Source organism: Microchirus variegatus, assembly GCF_963457635.1.
Source record: "Microchirus variegatus genome assembly, chromosome: 9".
Classification (NCBI taxonomy): domain Eukaryota; kingdom Metazoa; phylum Chordata; class Actinopteri; order Pleuronectiformes; family Soleidae; genus Microchirus; species Microchirus variegatus.
The window spans coordinates 5,986,259-6,004,916 of NC_139810.1; the positions used below are offsets into that span (position 1 = coordinate 5,986,259).

Consider the following 18,658-nt stretch of genomic DNA (forward strand, 5'->3'; position numbering starts at 1 on the left):
AACGATCAATCAAACTAGGATTTGTCCCCAAAGCATGCTGGGAAGTGTAGTTCTTCGTGAGAAGCAATTTTGTTCCGGTGGAAATAATTTGTTTTGATAAACAGCAAAGGTAAGACAACATTTCCGCTTGTATTTCTTGAAAGTCAGTTGTTGTTTTGCTCTTATTTTGGGGCTGGATCCATGAATCTTGGTCGTAGAGTGATAAAAATTAGAATCATTAGAATCTGTGAATTCTCCGCTGTTTACATAATCACGCTGACGCTCCGGTGCCGCTTTTAAACACTTTTTTCACCTCCTGCGGGTTTGATCCATCGGTGTTTTAACTGTGTTTTGGTGAACATAAAAATGGTTTATATGGCCTTTTAGCTGAGTTTCTGACCTTTCTGTGGGTAATGTCTGTGTTTGTTAAAGTTAGACATGGTTTTATGACGCTTTTGTCGCTGCGTCTGACGCTGCCCCCGGTAGCGGGGACATCAGTGAAGAAGAGATTAACGCGATTAAAAAACATAACGCGTAAATGATGACTGTAATTAATTCATCACAATTAACGCGATAAATTGACACCCCTAATAGAAATAATAGTAATTTGAAAAGTTTGGTAGCACTAACAGCTCATATCATGTGGCTGACTGGAAAAATAACTGGGAGTTAGAAAGGGCGTTTTGCGATTTTGTTTTCTCACGCCACGAGACAGTTCGTGGCTCTGAGTGTCGCGATTTTCGATACGCATATCGTTACAGCCCTACTGTTTTCCATTAAAAGTCACACTTTTATTCATCAAAAGAGTTGCAAAATGAATAGAAAATATAGTCAAGACATTGACTATTCTTCGTCAAAGAAGCAGCAAAACTTCTTGTGCTAACATTATTGCACAAGGGTTTTATAGCCTTCTATATTCAGTACATTTTATCCGTTTGTAAAAACATGCCTGGTTCCATGATGAGTCGGCCAAACAGTTAAACCATCTTAAATGCAGGAGTTAAGCAGCAGCTGACCTAAGTATAGAGGAATCTTCAAGTATTTGTCACTAATCTGGGTAAGAACCACCGCTGACATGTGTCGGGCAGAAAACAGCAGTCATTCTTGCAGCTGCGCGACTTCGGCCGTTTCTTCTTCTCCCTCCTCCCAAATTACACTGGAATTACCAGATTGACCTGTTAAACAGTGGAATCGGCTCAATCTCCTGTGAATAAACTCATGGAGCTTTGCAATAGCGATGGGTTTAACTGCTGCACATCAAGAACTTCATACAGAGGGGAGGAGTTTGGGGTCACTTAGAAATGGCCTTATTTTTGAAGGAAAAGCACTTTTTTTTGCTATTGGATGATTAGAAAACCCTTGTGCAATTATGTTATCATTATTTCTCATCTTGTCAATGTCTTGACTATATTTTCTATTCATTTTGCAACACTTTTGATGAATAAAAGTCTGACTTTTAATGGAAAACTGGAAAATTGAATAGGTGAACCCAAACTTTTGAACTGGTAGTGTACTACTGCATGATAGGGTGGTAAAAAATACCAACATGGCAAATCAGCAATATGTCATTGCCCCGACTCATGAGATAATATATAATTATTAAGATTGGTGCTTTTCTGTGCCTAAAGAATCTAAAAACCACAATTCACCGCTCCTGCATGATGATACTTCATTATTTCAACAAAACAACTGTGCCAGAGTTTTCCCTGTGCACAGAATATTAAACCTGACCTTGAAATTAACACCAATTGTCTCGATCTGACAATATCTAATCAATTCCTTCTCTCCTCGTTCACTCTAGAAGCAGCTTGTTTGAGGAGTCTATTTAGTATTCCTGCCTTCACACACGCAGCTCAGGGCTTTGCGTCAAAGAAACCCCGTCTCGGGGTGAAAGGCTTCTCATGGCCCATTGTCAGGCTGCCTCCTTTATGTCTTGATGTTCAAAATAAGATTACTCAAAGCTCGGTTTTACGTCTCAATCTTCTTTGAGATTTCAGCCAGTGCTTTTGCTGTTCCGCTGTTAATTCAGTCTGGAAATCTCTTCATCGTACACGCGCAGCCAATGAAAGACACACAAACACACCACGACAGTGTTGTCTCATCAAATGAGGTCAATTACAAGTTTGAAAATATGAATGGCAGCAGCAGAGAGCGAGGTCAGACATTGTCCAAAGTGGGGCGCAGACTATAAAGGTTTGCATTATGACCGTTCAGGAAGCTGAAGAGAGAAAAATATGAATATGTTTCGCTGAAATGTGTATCGGTTTGGTTTCAAGGAAGTTTAGCAGGCTGTTAAAGGGTTTGTCTCACATGGAAGCGTACTTCATTCACTTGGAAAAATAATTCCTGTTTTTCTGAGCAATTAATTTTCGGTTTGTTTTCTTTATTACATTTTTTTTCTGTCTTTCGGACCAATTTTTTTCTGTTTTTTGGAGTAATTTATTTTTTGGTCTGTTTTTCGGAGTAATGTATTACCTCCAACGAGGTCATGTTTTCGCCGGAGTTTGTCTGTTTGTCTGTTAGTTAGCAACATAACTCAAAAAGTTTTTGATAAAAAATGTTTCTGTTTTTCTGACTAATATTTTTTTTTCTGTTTTTCGGACAAATGCTTTCCTGTTTTTCGGACAAATTTTTTTCTGTTTTTCAGACTAATTTTTTTCTGTTTTTTGGAGTTATTTATTTTTTGGTCTGTTTTTCGGAGTAATGTATACCTCCGCCAAGGAGGTTATGTTTCGCCGGAGATTGTGTGTCTGTTTGTCTGTTAGTTAGCAACATAACTCGAAACATTTTTGATTCATTTTTTTTCTTCTGTTTTCTGACTAATATTTTTTTTTCTGTTTTTCTGACAATTTTTTTTCTGTTTTTCTGACAAATTTTTTCCTGAGTTATTTATTTTTTGGTCTGTTTTTCGGAGTAATGCATTACCTCCGCCAAGGATTATGTGTTTGTTTGTCTGTCTGTTAGTTAGCAACATAACTTTAAAGGTCAGGGACAGATTTGGATGATATTTTTAGGAAATGTCCACAATTGGACCAGGAACAAGTGATTACATTTTGAAGCTCTCACTGGTTACAACACTTGTTGTCTGACCATAACGTTATCACTGTATTAACACTCAGTGTCTGACCCAGGCGCGCTGACAGGGTGTATTTTGTCGGCACTGTGCCTACAACTTTTTCCACAGCAATTCCCCCTGAAATGAGACCAAAATATTCAAAACTAGAAAAGCACTCGACCCTGGCGGAGGTCTGCGCTCTCTGAGTCCGGTACGGTAGATAGTTGATGAGGCATGTATGTGCGGGAAGGAGTCACCATAGCTCTATGGGAGTCACTTGCAGGTTGGAGGTTCTCGCGAGAGTTCGACAATTCAGAAAAAAAACTACTCAGAAAATCAGGAAAAAAATTTGACAGAAAAACAGGAAAAAGAAAATATTCCAAAAAATAAACCGAAAATTAATTACTCACTAATTACTTTTTTTTCAAGTGAATGCAATACACTTCCGTAGTCTGAGGTGTAATTTGTCACTAAATTAGAGACGTGAAGAGATGTTTGGCACAGATTTATAATACACATTCAAACCTCAAATCTCTACTGTATCTGACAATTTCCCATGTGGCTCGAGTGTTTTTCATCTCAACTCCACCTTGGGTCACAAAATCAAGAGGAACAACATCACGTTTGGCTTGCAGGGAACGGGCGGTGCTTTAATCAGCTCGCTCTTTTGTCCCACAGTCATTACAAAGACGATCCATTAAACTTGTCTCAGCATGTCAAAAAACAAAACAGCTGCTGACGCATCAATCACACCCCTTAAAATAATACATGCTTGGACAGCAGCGGTGGAAGGAACAACATCTAAATGAATGTTGGCGCAGCAATTACCGTTTGCAGCACTCGATCTGACAGGATCGTGTTTGGACGAGTGTTTTATGATCTTTGCACAACTAAGAGGAGGTCGAAATTGATCAGTGATGACTTTTCTAGCCCCTTTTAAAGAGCTATTTCATTAAACTGCTAATCCGCCATTTTGTGGGCTTGGCTTGGTGTACTGTCTTCATGTCTGGTTTCAGATCGCATTCCTGAGTACAGTAATCGGAGAAGGAACATGCAAGCGTCTGCCTTGCAATTCCGGCTTTAAGACATTCCTCTGCAGGCTAAAGGGTAGAGAGACAATGCCCCGTCCTCCCCGATTCCATGTTCATATCATTTATACAACAGAAAATAAAGGCACCACATCTCTGCCTTGAAAAGGTTGCACAAAGAAGAGAAAAATACATACAAATACACTCATTGTTCTCAATAGCTATATGCAAAGAAGAGCACACCCAACTGGCTCAACTTCAAAAGGGTTTGTTTTTCAAAGTACAGATGACCACGTGTTGTGTCAACACCTCCAATATCACGTGTGCAACGCTCAGCATTTCTATGATCCTTTTCCAGCCGACCAAATAACAGTTAATTATGATTATTATTCAATCCTGTCACAGCTTGTGAAGGTGCAAAAACAATCTACAACACGCCACCGGTTCTCTTACCTCTTTCAACTCTTGGGAGATGGAGTTCAGACGCTCGTTCTCCGACTGCGTGTTGGCGAGGACGTTGCGCGCCTGGCGGAGCTCGGTCTGCAGCTCCAGGACCCTCTGCTCATAGTAGGCCTCCTTGCAGGCCGACTCCTCAATCAGAGACTCCTCGCGACTCTCCCCGTCAGCTGCCACCTTCCTGTGGTTGGAGTAGGCTTGTCCAAAGGCCTGGGACGAAATACAGCAGAAGAAGATTGAAACGTTAGAGCATGAGTATTATTCAATGTAAAAAGCACAATACCCAGATTGGATGTTTACTTTCTGAGTCGGCCATTTTAAAGCATTTGCTGTATAAGGACAGTACTGCCTTTATCTCAGTATACAAGCACTAATGGACAACATCCCCGCTTTCAGAATGTAAGTATTAGGCATTTTCTTAATGCCTAATAAGAAACCATGTCTAATGCTATTCCGTGTCGTCTTGCATCCATTAACTTAACATTATTTTATCTTTTAAGCTGACAGGGCATACATTTGGTCTCATCATCAGTCCATAAATGCACCACTCTGAAGGTTCAGCCACGGTTTTTTCCTCGCTGCTGTTTTCTTGCGTTGATGCTGTTATTCCTCAGTGTATCTGCTTCTTCTATTCGTCTACATGCAAGAGTGATTCGACTCCTCCAAACCGCATGAACTGGCTGCATTAGTCTGACTATGACAGGTTCTGTTAAGCGCAATTTAAATCACTATGAACTTGTAAATCTTAAAAGTCCACTTTTGGTCACACTATTTCTAACATTATATAAATGTAATGACATCTCCTTTACTGTGTTTCAGACTATGGACTGGGAATCAAAAAAATGAATCGTATTTAGAGCTGAAACAATTAATCAATTATTCAACTATTTACATAATCTTTTTTCATCATTAAAACAAGATTTCTGATTTAGCTTCTGATTTCGTTTTAGCTTCTTAAATGTGAATATCTTTTTCGTTTGTTTGCTCCACATAAAGAAATCATTAAAACTGAATCATTTTTGGAGAACATCGTCATTTCCATATTTGACAAACACTGATCAACATTTTTTTTAACATTTTCTGACATTTTATGGATCAAACGATTCATCGAGAAAGAATCGACAGATTAATCGAGTACGAAAATAATCAATAGTTGCAGCTCTAATCCTATTAAAAAAACACCATCTTCACCCAGGCTCAATCTGGGCTGCATCATCCCATCTCCCCCCCCCCCGTGCCCCTCCCTGACCTGCAGCTGGCCGTTAGCCTCGTGCTCTGCAGCAGTGACTCCACAGATGGGAGAATGAAACGGGAGCAAGCGGAGCAAACGGTCGAGTGTGCACGTGATCATCATGAGAAGCCTGTATTCTGCTGCTCTTATTTGGGACAGAAACACAGAATGGATAAGGACTGGGAGAGATTCCAGTGATTCGATGGACAATCTTATTCTCATCTCTCCTCACAGACCAAGCATGGAAAGTTATCACAGACACAAATCACCAGAGGCGCTCAATCTAACCATGTTTCTGTCTGTGTCTGTGTCGCACCCTCGCTTCCCTCTGACCTACTACTAACCCCTCACATCTGCATGTGCCACGGGATTTTCTGTCCAACTGTGTATTGAATTAATCCCAGTAATTCCTTTAGAGAAAGGACATTTCTATTACTTGCACTGACCCACTTGCTTGGCTTAAATAAATAGGTGAGTGTGTGTGTGTTAAGAGTGTAGTTTAATGGGTTACTGGAGTGTCTGTGTGTGTGGGGGGGTGTGTGGCATCATGTCTCGTGCATTGGTAACGGATTGGTAATCTGTCATACATCAGGAGTGATGATGACAGAAAGATAGCAGAGGAACTCACTCTGAGTCACAACGTGTTTGATTTAGAAGTAGATTGAAATAGGAAGGAACTTCCTCTTCCTGATTGCACACGTTCAATGTACAACCTCATCTTAGTGCTCTTACCAATAGGAGAGGGGGGAAGTAATCTCATAAAAAACGGTTTATATGGGTTATTATTGTCACGTCGGTAAATAAACAATGCTACAACAGCGTCTTTCTTTGACAGTCTAAAACAAGGCTATTCAACTTAAGGCCCTTCAAGCAATTTGGACCGGACCGCGGCCCATTAATCCATAAATAATGAATGTATTAATAAAACGCCAATAAAACAGTAGCTTCACTTATTTATGGCACTTTGCGACACTTTGCGTCCCTTTTTGGCAAATACTAGTACAGCTGTAATTAGGGATGCACCGATTGATCGGCCAGTGACCGGAACCGGCCGATTTTCACGTGATCGGCCCCAGTCGCCGACCAGCCGGTCAGTCAGAAATATTCCAATTTTAATAAGCCAGTCAAATGCACCCGCATCGCGCAGCAGCAGCAACACACGTGCACGCGGCAACACGCACATGTAGTAGAGTGTAGGTTACTGGAGTGTCTGTGTGTGTGTGTGTGGCATCATGTCTCGTGCATTGGTAACGGAAATATCTGTCATACATCAGGAGTGATGATGACAGTCCAAGCAGAAAGATAGCAGAGGAACTCACTCTGAGTCACAATGTGCTTGATTTAGAAGTAGATTGAAATAGGAAGGAACTTCCTCTTCCTGATTGCAAACGTCCAATGTACAACCTCATCTTAGTGATCTAAGCAATAGGAGAGGGGGGAAGTAATATCATAAAAAACGGTTTATATGGGTTATTATTGTCACATGTCGGTCAATAAACAACTTGAGATAAGAGGTTTGGTTACACAGTAGTCCTCTTACCTTCCCCCTCTACCCCCTCTCATATAAACATTAAAACCACCAATCAGCAGCAGTCCTTATTTGATCAGGAAGTCGTTATAAGAGGCAGGATTAACCCAATCACAAACAGAGGCAAATCCCATCTTTACATCCCTTTGTGGACGGCGGAAACTGAAGAGACTCCAATCAATCCAATCAACCAGGGTCTGTCTTTAAAGACGAAAAAATTAGAGTCAAAAACCCACTGACAGCAGGTCTTTAATCTCAGCTCGTGAAGCGTGGCTGCTTTACCGCTACGTTTAAGGGAGGGTAAATTGGGGGATGCATGCAACCAATCCTATAATCTCACATTGAGCTGCTCATCCTACTCATAATTCATCTTCATCTTAGCATATGTGGCTTCTTTTTTCTTTTTTTTTAACATTGGAAATATGAGTATGGATTATTAATCTCTTAATTAAAGGCAGGTCTGTCGGTCTTATGCCAAACATCGTGACACGACATCATGAAAAAGTCAATCATCTCTTCAGAAAGTATTCAATACTTCCCCATACATTGCTTACATCATACAAGGATCTGACTCTCCTCGTCATGTGATTAACACACGAAAACTTCAAAAAGTATAAATAAAGACGTGTGGGTGCATGAATGCAGAAGAAGAAGTTGTTATGACACTTCGGAACTTTGGAATACAGGGGTGTCAAATTAAATACAATAAACGTTATTTATCTTTCTGTTGCTACAACAGCTTCTTTCTTTGACAGTCTAAAACAAGGCTATTCAACTTAAGGCCCAGGGGCCAGAACCGGCCTTTCAAGCAATTTGGACAGGCCCTCGGCCCATTAATCCATAAATAATTAATGTATTGTCAAAACGCCAATAAAACAGTAGCTTCGCCTATTTCTGGCACTTTGCAACACTTTGCGTTCCTTTTTGGCAAATACTAGTACAGCTGTAATTGAAGGCGGCCTATGTATGTGCCAGAATATTTTGCACTAAGAGCCATCTGTAGTTGTACCTGTGTCTTGTTGGTACCGTTAGTTATATTTCTGCAAAAAATAGCCTATTGTTCATATTGTTACCTCTAATTTTGTAACAGCCAATTTTGACATATAGGGTGAATTCCAATTCCTTGCTTAATCCTCAATCTCAAAAATGCTCCCTCTAGTGCAAGTGCTGTCCCGATTCTCGGAAAACATTAAGTTGAGGGCCAAGTTTAAGGGCTGTATCGCCCTCAATATTGAGATTTTCCAAGACCACCCTTGGGAGCAAGGGCTACCCAGAATGCATTGCGTGTTTTGACATAACAAAGATGGCGCCGAAAGCAGTGAAACGAGTACAAATTAAGTATTTTCTTTGTTAATAGCGATATATAAAAATGATGAAAACCATTGTATTATCTTAGTTCAGGCCCATATTATGGATTACTGATGTCATTGTTGCGTGACATTTATTTTTATTTTACGATATTTTGTCAATAGCCGGCCGGTGCGGACAAGGGATCGTTTGCTATGGTTTACTTTTCAATAAGCCGTGGTGTGTGGTAACTGTCAAACGGATCGTAATAAATAATCCTGACATAAATGTGTTCTTCTTCTTCTACTTCTTTTTTGGAGTTGACAGACTGGACGCAGCTTTCGCGTTATTCTGTCCCCTACAGTCTGAAGATGGATCTGCATTTAAGGGGTGTCCCATTTCTAGGTGACAAAATAACCCTCAACACTTGGTTTTGAGGGCCAGTTAAGATTAAGGGTTGAGCTTGAGGTTAAGATTGAGGGTTAAGATAGGAATTGGAATTGGCCCTTAGACTTCACATAGCAAAGTTCACTGATGATTATTACAAGGTGAGTGATCACAGTCCCATGATGAGAGGGGTAACTGCAGCTTAAACACTAGGTCGCTCTCAGTCAACACTTTTTTTTTAACCATACAGTAAATGAAAATAAGATGGAAACTAGGTCACAGAGTTCACTCCAGTTTCTCCAGCTCAGAATCCTCCTGTGCATGCGCCTGTAATCCGGTGAGTCAAACACACGAGGGAGAAGAACGGCCTTAGGTTCCTGACGAGAATGAAAGCGATCAATAACGCTGGTTTTAAGAGATCCTCGGGAGCTGAACGTTACACCACATCTAAAATTCTATTTTCACTTCCTGTGAAGAGAGAGCCGTGTTTGTGAGGACAGTGAAAGGGGAGAGGTCTTCTCCAGAGAGGTGATTACCGTCGATGCTCTGGAGTGGAGAATAAAACCAATAGGTGCGTTCAAGTTAATCCACACAGTCCACATGAACTGTACAATGACAAGCCAGGAGTATTTCGATTAACATTCTTCTTATGTGAAGAAGCCTGCCTTGGAAGCACAAAAAAACCCCCATTAGAATAAGATGTGAGGTTAATGTCTTCTTTAGCAGTAATCATCTCATTGCTGAAGTTTCCATTTTAGACCCATGTGGTCTATTGGACCATAAGAAAGAAGCAGCATTGTTTATTTATGAAATCCTCCTGCATGACCACAGCTTTTTTTTTCTTCTAAAAAGGTTGAGATTCTAAAGAAAATATACAAACATAGAATAAATTAAACATGTTTGAACAACAAGTTTGAAGTCGGAGTGAAAACTACGACAGAAAAACAAACCGAGTAGTTTCAAATCAATTCGCGATTCAATTGAGTTTAGAGGTTAACAATGTTGAATCTGTAACATTTACTCAACTAACGGATTATTATTGGTTAGTTGATTTTTCATGATTTAAAACAAGATTTCTGAGGTCTTTTAGGTTTCTGACGTAACTGGCAACCCGTGGTTGCTCGGCAGCTGAGACTCTACTGACTGCAATGATTGGTCGACGGCGCCACATGCCAAAACATGATTTCAAAACATAAACATGATTTGCAGTCTGCAAAATATTTTTTTTAATGCAAATATTTTGTCTGTACTGTTGTTGTTGGTGAGTTCAGTTTGTTATATGAACATTATTCCTGAGTCTCTGTGACATATTAGGTGGATTTTATGGCCAGTTGCTTTAGATTTATTACATAATGCACTTTTAAGTCTAAGGGGCAATTCCTATCTTAACCCTCAAGCTCAACCCTTAATCTTAACTGGCCCTCAAAACCAAGTGTGAAAGGGTTATTTTGTCACTTAGAAATGGGACACCCCTTAAATCGGGACAGCACTTGCACTAGCGGGAGCGCGCATTTTTTGAGATTGAGGGTTAAGCAAGGAATTGGAATTCACCCTAATTTACAGAGAAAATATTTTGGCATAATTATTGACAACAACACACAATTAAGTCTGTCAGAAGAGTATGATAAGAGGACACTGATTATGAGACGCATATGTTTATCTCACAAGACGATGCCAGACTGGCCACGACGGGACGCGCCAGACAACACAGATGCAGAATTGTGATATGACAATCGCTCATACAGAGATTTTCTGTCTCTCTTTTTTTTTTTTGCAGCATCCTTGCTATGACTCAGCAATAAAACTCTTAGTCATTAAGATCAGTCCTCTACTCTGGTTTGACCCCTGGATGGATGGAAGAGTTTCAGCAACACTAAAGAATGTAGTGTAGTGTTGTCGTCATCGTAGGCGACTGCGGAGGAAAAGAGGTGGCGCAAAGACAAAGGAAAGGAAGAAAAAACACACAACACTGTGAATGGTTTCTCCTGCCTCGTGATTCACAATTCACGTGGAGTCAGAGTCTGCGACGATAAACAGAAACAGGCCTCTTTTTCCATCTCGGGCCTCAACTTATCAACAGGCCACCGCGCTGCCAGCGACAGTGAGCGGGCGAATGGCTTCGAGGTGTGTGCCGATTCTATATTTAGCCGTCCACTATCAACTGTTAACAATACACATCTCTAGGGGGCTTGAGGTTAAATCAAAAGGCATTCGACGAAGCGCTGTGTCCCTGAAACACGACATGAACGACCCATTACTACACACAACAACAGCTTAGCTGAATATTCTCTGGGATATAACGGCTCACGGTGTCTTTTTAGAAGCCGTATCGAGGCTCTGTGAGGAACGCTGCTCGCCTCACGTGGCGGCGGCTGCTTGTTTAAGTTAACCCTGAGCGCCGTTATGCTAATAAAAACAATATTCACTTTAATGTGTAACGGGGAAGCTAATCATTAACAGCAGACTTTCATCCTGCGTAAAATCCACAGACATGATATTATTAACTCGCCGCTGCTCCTCCGACATGATCAGCAAACCTTTCCCGCAGCACATTTCTCCACACAAACAAGGCTAAATAATATGTTCCAGGGCTGCATGATACAGCCAAAAAACGGTAATATGATTTAAGAGTGTATAATCAATTGATAGCAACGATTACTGCGATTAAATATCAGATGCTGATACAGAAATGTGGAAGAAACCAATAAACTGAGGTCCAGAAATAACCCCAGAGGCACGTGATCTGAACAGATTATCAGGTCAATTGATCCCGTAGTTTCACAGAGTCTGGACTGGATTGAAGTATCAAACATGTTTGATATTTATCAGTGAATTTATTCAGCAACTTCCTACGTACACTACCGTTCAAAAAAAAAAAAAAAAACTAGGGATGTGAATCTTTGGGTAGCTCGAGATTCGATTCCGATTCTTAGGGTCACGATTCGATTCAAAATCGATTCTCGATTCAACCGATTCGATTCATACAATTCTCGATTCAAAAATTGATACAATGCATAGTGTGTTAAGGCAAATTATGGCATCAAAACAATGCAGTTTGTTCAAGATAATGTGATAATGTGATCACACAAAGGCAAACAAAAGTTAACATTTATTCATTCAAAACAAATAAAAACTTACTTACTTTACCAAAAAATTATTTGCATAAATAAAAGCCTTCTTTCCCAGAAGTTACAAAAATAAACTGTACGCAAATAACACAAACAGGTGTTTTGTGTGCTTTTTCAAAATAGAAGCTTATATATATTTTTGAAGTTTATGAATCAATTCAGAATTGTGGATGATTAGATGATATCGCAATTCCTATGTAAATCGATTTTTTTCCCCCGCACCAAGTTTATATTCAGCAAATTCCTACTAGTTTTATGCACAAATGCCAAAATAAAGAATATTGAACAACAAAGCAGCAATAGCCAGTGAGAGCTGGCTGACTGATTGAGCAGCCACTTGTTTATCTAGTGTTGTCATTTCAGTCAGATGAATTTTCAAAACGATCAGGTTTTTTAATGAACTTATTATTAGGCATTACAGTAAAGAAAAGTTTGCTCTTATGAAGATTTATATAGTGAATTGGGTCATCTTGGGAAACTGCTCTAGTGTGACAGTCTTGTAATGAAAATATGAAAAATCAGTTCCATTTGGCGTCATGTCTGTGGTCTCCCATATCTGTTAACACACAAAAATCCTCTCGTGTGGCGACAAATAGGAACAGACGGTGATCGAAATGCGAATGAGGGAGACAAAGATATTAGCTGCTGCCTGGCACAGAGCCACATTGATTCACTGCATAACAGCGAGCTGTTAAGAAATGATTCCCCACTCGGGCCTTTCAAACTACACACACACACATATATACATGCACACACGTCCTGTTTGCAGCTCTGCCAGTGTGCCCTGCAGTCAGCCGCACTGCAGCACCTGGCACTCCAGCCATGTCGAAGCTTGTTCTCCCCACTGACATAACAGAGAAGATGGGTGTGTGTTCAAAGCTTCATCGTCGGGCCTAAACCATCAGTGCGATGCCAACGGCAAAAAAAGAAATACATAGCACTCGACAGACAGAGAGTATAAGAAAACGTAGGTTAGAGAAAACATGCCCCGCAAGAGATATTTCCTTGAAAATAAACCGTTTTGCCTCAAGTGAATGTTACAATCTCATCGTGAGACTCAAAGGACACAAACCTTAAAAAACAACCACAGAGGAAATGCCATTGGGCAAAGGTAGACGCATGCAATTAACGCACAAGCAACACAACGTCTCTGCATATGAGCATTGTACTAATCAGACTCATGAGGCCCTTCTTTCACATGGCTCACTGAAGGAGTCATCCTCCACCATAAAGAATATTAGGGCCTGTCCCAATTCAAACCCTAGCCCTAGATTTGAGCACTTGCCCTTGATTTTGCGCGTTTCCGCGAGGGGGTAGGGTGTCCCAATACTTTAGGGAGCAAGGGGAAGTGCCTATCCTCCCCTAAAAATGCCCCTCGCCACCAAGTCAGCTCTGGACCAGGCTTGCTGGCAGGGGAGTATCCCATGATGCCTTGCACACTCAGCCAGCGGTGATTTTCTGGAACAATATGGCGGCTACCGGTGCAAACGGAATATTTTCGCAAATACGCCTGTAAAAAAAATCTGAAACGTGTTGGAATGCGTTAGTTAGATGTATATACAACGGACTGAAAATCGGTATTTGACGACGTTCGTAAACATGCCGAGTGCTTCGCAAGAGTCGAACACCATAGCCTACACAACAGGTAGGAGACATTGTTGGAAACGGCATTATAAACGTGAATGAAAACAGCACTGTGCAATGTGTATCAGCGCCATCTACTGGACGGGGGTGAAATAGGACACGTCGATGATGCGCGTGACGTAGGAAACATGTTCGCTACCCTAATTTGCATACTAGTGATGTCCCATTTCTTAGGGGGAAAATCTTCCCTTGCACTTCCCTCATTGAGGGGACTCTACTGTGGAGGGAGCTCATAGCAAGTGTTCTCAGAGCAAGTGAGAGAATTGGGACTGGGCCTGAAGGCCACATTATACTTCTCCGACTGCGTATGCGTTATCCGACTGCGTAACCACGGAGACCACTCGAGCCTTCATACTTCTGCGTCGTGGTGACGGATACGCGCTGCAATCTCCCGCCCGATCAGTAGGGGTCACTGCGCAAGGTTGTTGTGCTTCAGGCTACAGTGAGCAATGGCGTCCGAGAGAGAAAGAGCGAGAAAGACTGTTGTTGAAACAGTGGCCGTTTCTCACTTTTCTGTGTCATGGAACGCAGTTTTAAGATAATTTGAGGCGAGAAATTGGCCATTTAGAGTCTAAACATGTGCTGTGTGTGTTAAGATGTGACGTATTTATAGTTTGGCAGCGACCGGCTCCGCCTCTGTGGACGCTCGGTGCGCACTGTGAGCCGGCACAGAGCAGCTTTGCTCGGCCTGTCCCGAGGACCAATCCCAGCTCTTGCCGTCTCCGTTGTCCCTAGACGTAGTGACGAACACTTAAAAAATATTTTGTGCAGTCGGAGTGCTGCGTAACCTACGCAGAGCACTTTACGCAGGAGTATAAATTTGGGCTTAAGAGTTGCCTCATTAGGCTCCAAGTGTCAGTGACAGAAAAGCTGGACGTGAAGGCTGTAATGATTTGGCGTCGGTTCGTACTTTGATCACGTCTAACTGGCAAAGAAAACCACATGTTTTAGTCCAGCTTCACACAAGGCCGCTGATCTGGAATCAGCATTAGAGATTCTCTGTGAAGTTAGACGACAGCTCGTGTTCAAACACGCTGCGAATCTAAATTCATTACACGGAAAACCTTTATACGAGGTGAAACACACCTGCAAAAGGGAACGAGTTAGCCGCCCACTGTCCATTACTGCACCTGTGTCAGCCTGAAAACTCCACACTGAAGGTGTCCATGAACTGGCTCAAAAACATTATGTCATTATGCCCCTGGCAGTGAAGTTAAGAAACCTGAGCACAGTTTATTTAGCCTTCATGAGTTTGTATGAAATATACAGTCATAGTCGAGGTTACTTTCATTCCACTCAGAGATTCCAGGTCAATGTTTCCTGAGATGGTTTGTCTTGACTTGGGTTACTGTTTTTGTTTCTCTCTTCTGTAGCACATTTACGCATAGTTCCCACCATAATGTGGTTCAGAAGAACTCCTATGTACGTAGCCTTTGCTTGTTTACACTAAATCAGACAAGACGTCATATTCCTGCACCTATACGTGATTGAGGATAGCATTCCGAGAATTGAGAGGCGAGTAAAACAAGGCAGTGTTCAAATTTTACTAATGTGATGTGGAGTCTGTTGACAACCTTTTCTGCCTTAAAAAAGTTGGAACTGCTGGTCCATGTCCTCAAAGCGCCGCTTTGCATTTCTGCCTATGAATAAATGGCCACTATTTTATTCATAATAAAGATAAATAAATGCTCATTTGTGCATCCTTGTGTTCTTTGAGCGATGGATTGTACATTTGCGGGTACCTGTGCACTTCCTCATCTCGTTCATGGTCTTTTTCATTGTGTGTTTTGACCAAAACTAGAGTGTGCCACCAACTGGACATTGGCTGCAGATGGTCTACTGTGGTGCACATTAGACCATTTACACCACACAGACCTTTGGGGACTTCTACAGACACATGGATGCAGAAAATATAACCCAATATGTCCAACGAGGAGGGAATAAAAGGTTCATTTCCCACTCGACTCGTCCATGATCTTATACCACAGAGACAGATTGCCTGTTTTAAATTCTATTCATGTCATCAGTATTAGATTCAAGCCTTCAATTAATCACAAGAAGGAATATTATGTTAATCACCGTGTCAAATGTTAAGCTGCTAAATCTACTACGGAGTAATCAGAGACAAAAACAAAGTCTCCAGGGAAGGCAGATGATAGTGCACCACCATATCTGCATCTGGGATGAAGTCTGGGTTCTTTATCAGCGTTCATATCGCGTTAGTGTTCCATAATAGCTCCAGATCTGGGCATCCAAACCTCAGCCATTTGCAATGCAAAGTTAGCCTTATCTGTGCCCTGCCTGAAGTTCCCCTTTCTTGTCTCGCGCTCTGTGTCTGGATGAGAATCTCCCAGGTCCTCCACCACCACGCGTCTGCACCCCAGGGGAGCATCCGTTGTTATGGTTACTACTACTCCAATTACAGTGACAGAGCGAGCGACGTGTCCTGTAAAGGCAGGGCAAACGGGTGCACACTGACACAGATGGCTGTTTCAGGGCTTCAGCCTCGCACAGCTTGGGTCTCCTCCCTCCTTCCTTGTCTGGCTACAGTCGTCATCCGTGTGCTACGCCTCTACAGTGTGGGATTTGGTTGCACAATGAGCACATTGAGCTTTGTGCAAGTTTTTCTCTTTATTATCTGAATCTGAATCTGAAACACCATTTCACCCTTTCGCAATCCACTGAGCCCTCTGTTTTGTTTTTTTTCAGTTGTAGGATATCTCGATTCTTGTTGATGTAGACTGGTAGAGTGTCAGAATAAATAGCTAATTGTGATTACACGGCAGGAATTGCGATCGCGATATGATTCGCGATATCCGAGGGAATTGTGATTTTTTATTTTTTTTACTCATTTTCATTCGGAAAACAAATTTCAAAGGATTATTGTCTGATATCTGTGCAGAGTAAGATGTGTATAAATCGAGACAATGATGAATCTAAAATGATATTTTGGCTTAGAATGGCTGTTGCTTAGAATGTTGTGCAGCTACAACCCTAACCCTAACCCTGGATAAGACACGGGAAAATGTGCGTTTATTGCAAACGAAAACTATTTTGTAAGTTAAATGTTGATGATTACAGCATTACAAGACATTTTCTGAATGTTTAATGCCTGGAGTCCACAACGGCAACATGACAGCGGACTACAGCTCTCATTGTTTTGTTTCGTCATTTTTTTGAAGACGGCATGTTGTAGCTCGATTATAACCACTCTATTGACAAGTTCCGCGTGGGGGATGGGCACGGGGGGGGGGGGTATGGGGGGTAAAAATGAGAAATGGGATTGGTCTTGAACTTAATTCATTTCTCAGAATACTTCACTGCTCCCTGTGGAACCTTTACATGCGTCTTGCACAGCGAAACAGCTGTTAAACAGTTGTGAACGACAGATGAGGGGGAGCAGCTGGGGCCAGACATGTTACACATAAACACATGTACATGCGTTTGTGAACTCACAACACACATGTGATTTCATTTTCTTCCAAAGTCCAAGGTCAGGAAGATTGTAGGGTGAAGGGGGAAGGGGAAACTGACGCTGAATCTAGATTTGTATGTGCTTTAAACTGACCAATAACCATGTATTAGTTACATTCTGCATATTATCCCCTTCATGAGCTTCCCCTCATCATCCTAGACTCACCCATTAGTGGCAGGACAAGTCTAATCAATCAGGTTGAGGAGCTGAAAGGGGTGGGGGAGGGACTGTAGAACCTTTTTTCCTGTGGCTTCCAATCTAAAGTGAAAACCTCACGTCTCTTCTTGAATAAATCTATTTATAATTCATAAACTACTCAAGTCAATCATAATGATGTCGTTCCAGTGTCCATGTGCTGCCGCACTGAACTCCCCTGTGTCCTAGCTCCCCATTCATCCTCGGTCTACTCTCTGGGGCAGGTCCTGTCCTTGTTCCCCAGGCCAGACGGAGGCGGATGGCCTCCCTTCCCCATTTGAGGTAATTAAAACCTGTATGTGACTGTTTGGTGGCACATTCTCGCTACCACCGAGGTTAAAGTCATAGGTCAGAGTGGCAAAACCTTCCATACGAGACCCTGTCAGTTTGTAAAGAATGAGCTCAGCTCACTTGGATCTAGGCTCATCGCATCTGTGCACAAATAAGTCACTGAAGGTAAAATAAACAAGAAAACCTGAATACAGCGCAGAAAAATCAACCAGTCAACCTCTTGATGAAAGATAAAGGCAACATTATACATCTCCGACTGCGTAACCACGGTTCTCGTGGTGCCGGATACGCACTGCAATTTCCCCCCCCCCCCCCCGATCAGTAGGGGTCGCTACGTAAGGTTGTTATGCTTTTGGCTACAGTGAGCAATGGCGTTCAAGAGAAAAAAGACTGTTGTTGTTGTTGTTGTTGTTGTTGTTGCAGCTGAATAACATTGAAACAGTGGCCGTTTCTCACTTTTCTGTGTCCAGGAACGCAGTTTTAAGATCATTTGAGCGAGAAATTAGCCATTTAGGGTCTAAAGATGGGGTTTTGTGTGTATTAAGATATGACGTATTTATAGTTTGGCAGCGACGTTGTCGGCGGTGATCAGCTCCGCCTCTGTGGACGCTCGGTTCGCTTTCAGTGGCCGGCACAGAGCAGCGTTACCTCGGCCTGTCCTGAGGACAAATCGCAGCCCTTGTCGTCCTTGCCGGCTCTCTGGCGACGTCGAGCGGTCTCTGTAACCTAAGTACAGTACTTTTCGCAGTAAAGGAGTATAAATTGGGCTTAAGCAAAAGCACATCGACTTAAAGTAAAAAGCCAACTGATGTCTGTCCAATGAGCTACATCTTTACGACACTATATTTGTCCAAAAAAACAACACTTTTCTTTGCACTCTCTTAAACTCATTAAGCTACTTATAGGCAGACTCCTATTCTTCTACCGTCTAAAAGAGCGAGATCTGGTTCCCACAGAGAACTCTTGGGATTGCC

General features: G+C 41.8%; 1 protein-coding gene across 1 annotated transcript in view; it reads right to left on the reverse strand.

Moving 5' to 3' along the window:
* The window catches only part of LOC310931879 (BICD cargo adaptor 2), a gene marked incomplete at its 5' end in the record, with an annotated part of 61,217 nt that overhangs the window by 30,458 nt on the left and 12,101 nt on the right, over positions 1-18,658 (reverse strand). The window contains one exon of the mRNA XM_083895118.1: positions 4,516-4,728. Within this exon, the coding sequence (XP_083751244.1) occupies positions 4,516-4,728 (213 nt within the window). The remainder of the gene's footprint in view (positions 1-4,515; positions 4,729-18,658) is intronic.